The 8,100-nt window shown below is 33.5% G+C and overlaps 1 protein-coding gene across 2 annotated transcripts; it reads right to left on the bottom strand.

The window, feature by feature from the left end:
• Nucleotides 1-274: 274 nt before the first annotated feature.
• Nucleotides 275-8,059, bottom strand: LOC141692247 (F-box/LRR-repeat protein At5g63520). Of its 2 annotated transcripts, XM_074496986.1 has the most exons (11): nt 7,798-8,059; nt 6,284-6,391; nt 6,108-6,200; nt 5,990-6,010; nt 5,813-5,899; nt 5,507-5,602; nt 5,351-5,390; nt 4,874-5,017; nt 1,946-2,127; nt 1,202-1,320; nt 275-829 (listed from the first exon to the last, which is right to left on the bottom strand). In XM_074496986.1, exons 1-11 carry the CDS (start codon nt 8,020-8,022, stop codon nt 382-384), a joined length of 1,563 nt encoding a protein of 520 aa, XP_074353087.1. In that variant the 5' UTR covers nt 8,023-8,059; the 3' UTR covers nt 275-381. The 2 variants fall into 2 exon arrangements, with proteins under 2 accessions (XP_074353087.1, XP_074353086.1); XM_074496985.1 differs by having other exon boundaries at nt 5,813-6,010.
• Between the last annotated feature and the right edge of the window lie 41 nt (nt 8,060-8,100).

Genomic DNA, 8,100 nt, shown 5'->3' with positions numbered 1-8,100 from the left:
TGTTGCATTTTCACAATGTTGCTTCAGTTGAGCTTCTCCAGCTCAATATTGTATCTTATTAAAGAGAACTGAAAAATCAAGTAGAATAAATCTAGACACATTAATGACCGAGTCCATTCAACTTCTTTACGAGCCTTGGACAAACTGACCATTGCAAATTCGCAATCAAGGAATTTTATTTCATCTTCATCTTTCACATCCTTTCAATTAAACATTTGTATTCCATTACCGTTTATACTAGAAGTACTTGCTGAGAATAAACAAGCTAAGAGGCTAGATAAATCGTCTCCCTCACATTACTGGATTCAAAACTCAATTAGTTTACATATTCCATTGAAGAAATTTTCTCCGAAAGCAACAGAAGATCAACATATTATTTAACTATATTCTGGGTCCAGATGGAGTGTAAGACATGACAAAATAAACACTACTATAAGAATGAGCAAAGCAACAGTAAGACCCCAATTCTTGATCATATAAGCTTGAATCACTACGGCATATTTCAGAGTTGCCGCAATACAAACCAGCCAATGGAACCCCAGGAAAATTCTCCAAGAATGGGGTGCTGTCAACATCATTTTTACCCAAAAATCCATCCTCTCGTCCAATGCAGGCAAATATAATACCACCAAAGATTATATTGTTGTTACCAGAGGCAGATGTCAAACAAGAACTTCCAACACCACTACTACCTTGCTTCAAACTTCTGAATTTGTCAGAGACATTTTTAAGAGAAGATAACGCCACATGGGTATCTGACTGAAACACACGAAACGGATCTCCCGTTTTAATACCACGGCCTTCAACAAACAGTTGCGCCTCGTCTCCCCTGCAAAATAGTAACAGATTTAAGCAATGTTATAGCGTGACATAATTAAGAACCAGAACGACAAAATTTAAGATCCCAAAGAGGGATGTGTACAATAGATGTTATGCTAAATTCATTTGCCAAATTATCTCTGTAAGGTGAACAGTCCCACTAGCTTCTTAAAAGATAAACCAAAAGGGTGATATAGTGTTAGGAATAGATTACACAAAAATACAAAAGAATGAATGTCTTTTTTAGTACGTAGCCAAAACTACCATCTGATTTTCATTTTACTGCTTCTCCGTCTCACATTTGCCTCAACATTGTTGAAATCTGTAAACACATATAGAGGTATAAGAGATCAGCTGAAAGATGCACAGTTTCATAATTTACCCATGAACTTCATGAAATACTTGAGAAGTTATCCATTTCACTTCATTTGACCCCAGAAAGCATTTTCGTCGCTTCACCACCCCTAGGTATAAAGAAGGATACTTTAAAAGACCTGGCATCTGTAATAAATAATGCAAACCTTAGAATATAAGTATACCCAAGCATGAATAAAGATACACTCCAATAGTCTGCACTATCAATTCGAATCAAACATAGATAAACTACCAACTCTTTTTAATTTTAAAGGAAAACCAAATAAACTGGAAAATCACTCTTGATGCCTTTATGATGGCCACCACAACAGCTATAAATTAATTATAAATGACATAGATAAAAAATGAACCATCCAGCCAGCTACTACTGGAGAAGTTAATGGGTGATGGTACCAAAGTAGGACTGTTATTAATCTTCTAGTTTTGAAGTAGCAGGAAAGTCTATTGCATTCGTCATATTGCATCCAAATATAACCAAACACGGTCTTCAAAACTATTTAATGAATCTTTTTATAGTCGAATATTACAGCATATACCCCCGTCGGTGTCTAGTCCTTCGCAACATTTTGAAATCAGTATAACAACAATTGTTTGGACCAGGGCCTACAAAAGTATACACTTTTACCAGTTTATACCAAAAGATGATCCTGAATTTGAACAGCAAGTTTATTAAACAGCCACTTTCTCAAGTTAATTGCAATATATGACACAGGAGCTAAAATTTTAACTTAAGAAACATATAAAACCATACTTCTTCATAAATTTGATTGAGAACTGTTTCACCGTCAAGCTCCTGAATGTCTCCTACTCTTTTTGCAGTGAGCCAGGTTGTACCCTTACCACGAATCTCTCTTACTGAAACTGCCTTGTACTTGGGGCCTATAGGTGACATGCCAGTGGACAATGCAACATGAAATTGTATATTTCCCTGAACTGTTCATAGGCACAAAAACTCTAACTTTAATAACAAAGTTACCTTTGACAGATATAAATGATAACCAAGCAAAGGCGTGTAGCAATCAAAACTCGAATCACTTTATTAACCAACACTATTATAGCTGCCTTAAATGATTTTATAAATATTCAGGTTATTTATATTAACTAGATTAATTTAGTACTTTTTCATGTGTCTAACCAAGGGATTTCCTTTGGTTAGAGTTTACTTTTATTTTTATTTTGAATTTTGAATATAGTATTTATCTTATATTATTGTTTTAAGAAGTAATCATCATATTTTACGAGTAATTTAATTTTTCTTGTTTTGTTTTCCAATTGCAGGTGTTCTATTTTCAGACATTAAAGTCTTATTGTCCAAGTGTCCGGAGGCAACATGCGTGCCTTTCGGTTAGATAATAAACTTACTTGAATGAAAGACGTCCTTATTCGGATTCTGTACAGTTCATGTACGAATAAGTCATTCTTGACCAAAGAAAAAGTATTAGCTAACAAATAATTATGACACATAAAGCACAGAAAAGCATTAGCAGATGTGGGTCATGTGACCATCTCTAAAACAACCAAAAGCATGGTATTGGCATAAACGAGTGACATACTCGTAAAAGAAAATTTGGAAAATTTCAACATCCTCATACCCTGATCCCACATAGACTAGATACATTAACGTAAAAAGGAAAAAATGAAAAACCTTGATAACAGTAACCAGTGTTGTTAAACGCGAGAGCACTGAAGCGCAAAGGCTTCCTAGAGCATAAGCGAGAAGCGCAACGCGAGAAGCGCAACGCGAGAAGCGCGCTTTTTGAAAAAAAAATTGCAACAACATGAAAAAATGTATAAAAATAAATTTAACATGTAATGAGCAAATTAGATTGCCATAAAATATGTTAATAATATCCAGATTCAAGTTAAGGGCAAAAACATGAAGTCTTTGTAATAAAATAAATATAGATGATCAACTAAAAGTTCCATAAAATAGTTATGAACTTAATAGTTAATAACTTGACAAAAACTAAGGATCATTATTAACATAAATTAAAAATCATCATCATCAGGCTCTTCATCTTCTTGAAGATTTTCGAAATCTTCATTTTCACTGCCATGGTCAAGATTTTTATCCCCCTCTTCGAATTCAATTTCATCTTCATCGTCTTCACTTTCATCAACTAAACACCTTTTAGATGATAATTCAATGGTTTTTTTTCCATTTTTGTTTCCACTAGAGGTATTTGCCCTATGGTAATGATAATATACATATGTAATAAGTACAAAATATGTAAAGAATAAATATGTAAATTAATAACTTAAGTATTAATTATCAGATTTTTTAATTATTTTACCTAGAATTATAATGAGGCTCTGTTGTGTGTATATACAAGAATTAGTACTATATACTAAGAAATCAGGACTCAATATGTGTATGTGTGTGTATGTGTGACGCGTGTGTATGCATATGTAAGAAAGAAGATTACCAAAAAGGAGATAATCCAGCACAGATCTTTTACAATTGCTATGTGTATTGTTGGGTGAGTGACAAAAATAGCCCATTTTTAATAAGAGAATGACAAAAGTAGCCGGTTTCAAAAAAGTGGTCAACTTTAGCCGGCGGGATACGCATTTGAGAATAAGGTAATACAGATTATGCATTTGTCATAGCGGGGATCTGTATTATATTTATATAATTTTACTGAATACGCAAATGGGGTCGGAGTATTATATTAGTTAAGCATTCTTTGAATGCGTATTCTACTCTGATAAGCATTCATTGAATGCGTGAGCTTATTATTAGAGCATTAGACTGCACTAGCCATCTGACATCACATGACATCACATGTGATAGTTTTTAGTTTTCACCTTTCTTTTTCTATTTCCCCAGTAGCAAAGAGGTGACAATATTACGCAATCAATAAAAGGGTATTAAAAAGGCCATAATTGGCCAACTTTTCTAATGCGGTAGTTTTGTTAAAAATTTCTGAAAACAAGTCATATATGTCATTTTTTCTATATTGTTTGTATCATTCGTTAGTGTCGGTCTCTTTTAGGGGTTTTATTACCCTTTTTCTTAAAAAAAGACCCGGTCAAAGGCCCAGTCAACAGCCCAATCAATAAATTTAAAAAGCGTGATTTTTTGCGCTTCTTGCATCTCGTTTAAGCGCAAGAAGCGCACCAAAAAGCGCACTTCAGAAAACTTGCATCGCATAACTGAATCGAAGCGCTTCAGCCTCGCATCGCATCGCTTCTCGCTTAAGCGAGCGCTTTTAAAAACACTAACACTGTAACAACCAAAAGTATACCAATACCATAATACGTAGAGAGTGCATCTATTGGATGACAACAGGTAGCTAAATGAAAATTTTATCTATTTTGTTCAGTAAACAATAGAAGGACCAACATCAGAAAAGTGCAAGTTTATATGTTAAATTGATACAATATCTTCTCTGATCTATCCCTCCGGGAAACCCGCCAGCCATCATGAGTAACATCTTATTATAAACCTCATCCTCATTTTCAGTAGCAACAATAATGTTTAGCTTTTTGATCTACCAAAAATGATATTTTAAAGAATTAATTTCACCAACATTCCAACAAAAAAAATTAGAAGAAAGATTATCACCAAATAAGTCAAGGTTTGACTTGTCAAAAAAATGATTTCTATTTGAATAAAAGTGAACATATCAACAAATCAAAAAAGTCTTTTAGCTCAGATAAATAAGATAAGCAGTACCGTTAGGCTTGTCTCGGTCTCGCATAAATAGTAAAGCAACGGCTGCAACAGAGTTCTTGGAGTTTTTCTGTATACAAGTACCTCCGCAGATGAACACACTACTCCCATCACCAATAATGGCAGTTTCAGGGGACATGGCACAATCTGCAAAATTGCACAACAATAAGCTCTATGCCTCTACAGAGAACAAACACAAGATTTGTATGTCATTACTAAGAATATAGTATTAAGTAAAAGACACACAAGTTACTTGTAATGATTCTAGACCAATGTTACATACTTATGTACTTCACAAGGCTCAAAAGGAATATATCTTTGGAGGGATAGTGCACCGAAATATTTCTGGTTTATTGCCTACATCTGCATTTATCCTATCTTTTTGGCAAGTTCATAGGGAGATTGAAAAGGATAATATTAAAGACAAGGTTGAGATATGCATCAAAAAATGATGTAATATACAAACATAACGAGACTCACCCAGCTTCTCTAGAAGACCATCTGTGTCAGTTCCAAGACCCTAATACATCACATTCATCACACATTAATATTCAAACGACAAAAAGTTAAAATAAAATAAAGATCTACTCTTCTGATAGGATACTATGGGAACAATGTAAAAGAACATGAACTTACTGCGAATAACATAATTGCTGCCGGAGAAGTACAACCTGAAGCAAGGGCTGAGCATTCCCTGATATTTGTCACGAATTCATCGATGAACAGAGCATCCTATTTACAGAAATTATAGTCAAACTATTATGGCAAAAAAGTATGTAATCACATACATATTTCATGTTTCTTCAAACTACGAGTAAGAGTTGTAGTAAGCGGCCCAAGAACAAACGACTGTTCGACGAAATAAATTAGATGCTTCTTTATCAATGAAACAGACAAAGAATACAGATACAAATTCCTAGAATATAAGCCACCCAATCGTACCTTCTTTGATTTTGACAAAGTAACTGCTGCTACTTTCATTCCAGGTAAGAACCCAACCGTCAACAAAACAGCTGCATTCCTGTTCGTCTTATGGTAGTTCAAAATTTCAGCATAATCAGCATCTAAAAAAGCGCCTGGATCAATAAATTGCCAATTATCAAAATAATCTTCTTTCACCTCTTCTCCCCACTGCGGAATCTGGACAAGAACACGAATTAATAATCTTTCCGGTGAACCCAAACATAAACCTAATAAACACATATCTACAAATTTATATCCACATAAAACTGAAAACCTCTTTGAAACTATTTGTAGCTACATCCCTTCCCATTAATCCAAAAGCTGCAGTACAAATGATTGGAATCGCAGTTCCTAATTTCTTAGTAATCTGCAAGTCATCGTGCAACTCTCAGTACAATAAAGCAAACAATTAGAAAGCCAATGCAAAAACACATTCATAGAAATACACACCAGTCGTAGAGCAACATTCATTTCAAACGATTGGCCAATTGCCACAATCGCGAAATGAGGACGTATTGGTTCCGCAAAAACCTTGTTGAAAACCTCATCCACAGCATCCTATACAACAGTCATTATCAATATCATAAAAATTAGCTGGTATCATACTGCCACAAATCTACAATTTATGATATTGAGATACATAATACAGTCTTATAAACATGTAAATTGAGTGACTATTCCCATAAATAAATTACCTAAATAATAAAACAGAGACGATGCACTTCAAATCTCGAAAAATGAAAAATTCCTCTAAACAAATAAAACTCTTAATTACAATGTAAATGTAAATGATAACATAACGTTATACTGTCACCATTAATATACAACTTGTGATACCGAGATGCATAATACAGTCTTAAATATAATCATATAGATATGTTAATTGCGCGTGTGAATAAAAAACATCGATAATCAATAAATAACAAAGACAGCAAGCTCGATAAATAAATAAAATTCTAAAATTAAACCTAATAATTTCATACTTCCATCAACCTACAATTTGCCATTCCAAGATACATAATACAGTCATGTAAATATATATATAAAATAGAAACTAGAAACTAATCTAAGCATGGCTTAGATCAATCTAATCTAGTGGCTCCCCCTAAAAACACCACACCCAACTAATATGTACCCTCCCACACACAATCTCAGTTTTTCCCCTCCGTTTTTAATTTGATTTGCATACCATATGTGATATATTTCGAAGTATTTAAAACAAAATTATTTTGTTTCTAGTTTGTATTCTAAAATTGTTTTTTTCGAGGTTATTATATATATATATATATGAAATGCTTGATAAATGAATAACCTCGAAAACATTACAAAGACCTTAAGCACGATAAATGAATAAAATCCTCGAATTAAACCTAATAATGTCATACTTCCGTCAACGTACAATTTACCATTCCAATATACATAATACAGTCATGTAGATAGATATATGAAATGCTCGATAAATGAATAACCTCGAAAACATTACAAAGACGATAAATAGTCATGTAGATAGATATATGAAATGCTCGATAAATGGATAACCTCGAAACATTACAAAGACGATAAATAGTCATGTAGATAGATATATGAAATGCTCGATAAATGAATAACCTCAAAAACATTACAAAGACGATACATAGTCATGTAGATAGATATATGAAATGCTCGATAAATGAATAACCTCGAAAACATTACAAAGACGGTAAATAGTCATGTAGATAGATATATGAAATGATTGATAAATGAATAACCTCGAAACATTACAAAGGATAAATAGTCATGTAGATAGATATATGAAATCATCGATAAATGAATAACCTCGAAACATTACAAAGGATAAATAGTCATGTAGATAGATATATGAAATGCTCGATAAATGAATAACCTTGAAAACATTACAAAGACGATAAACGAATAAAATTCTAGTAAATGTAAAGAATACATGTGTGAATTGTGTGCGTATATACCTGAATAGAAGGATTGAGGGAAAGAGCGGAGGCGAGTTTAGGAGTGGAGAGAATGGAATCGCAAAGACGATGCCAGGAGTGGTTAACGCAGGAGGCGGATGCGAAGTGAAGCGCGGGTAGTTTGTTAAGTATGTTAGTAAGAAGATCATCTCCGATTGAATCGATTGTGGTCATTGAGTTTCTGCTAGTTTCTCCCATTTCACACACTTTCATTTTTGTATCCATGGTTATTTTTAAACCCTATATTGTAATTTGTTTTTGCATTTTACACATTTAAGAATGCAAAGAGGTCGGGTCCCGGAT

Source organism: Apium graveolens, chromosome 10 (assembly GCF_009905375.1).
Source record: "Apium graveolens cultivar Ventura chromosome 10, ASM990537v1, whole genome shotgun sequence".
In the NCBI taxonomy this organism is placed as follows: domain Eukaryota; kingdom Viridiplantae; phylum Streptophyta; class Magnoliopsida; order Apiales; family Apiaceae; genus Apium; species Apium graveolens.
The sequence above is the reverse complement of the archived record's forward strand: the minus strand, read 5'-3'. Positions and strand labels throughout refer to the sequence as shown.

Excerpts from the sequence above, each read along its gene's own strand:
- LOC141692247 (XM_074496985.1), bottom strand. The coding sequence starts at position 8,022 with ATGGATACAAAAATGAAAGTGTGTGAAATGGGAGAAACTAGCAGAAAC. Across the intron at positions 5,603-5,812 it reads CTTTGTCAAAATCAAAGAAG|GATGCTCTGTTCATCGATGA; the intron begins GTACGATTGGGT and ends TTCTGTAAATAG. Across the intron at positions 5,391-5,506 it reads CAGCAATTATGTTATTCGCA|GGTCTTGGAACTGACACAGA; the intron begins GTAAGTTCATGT and ends GTGATGTATTAG.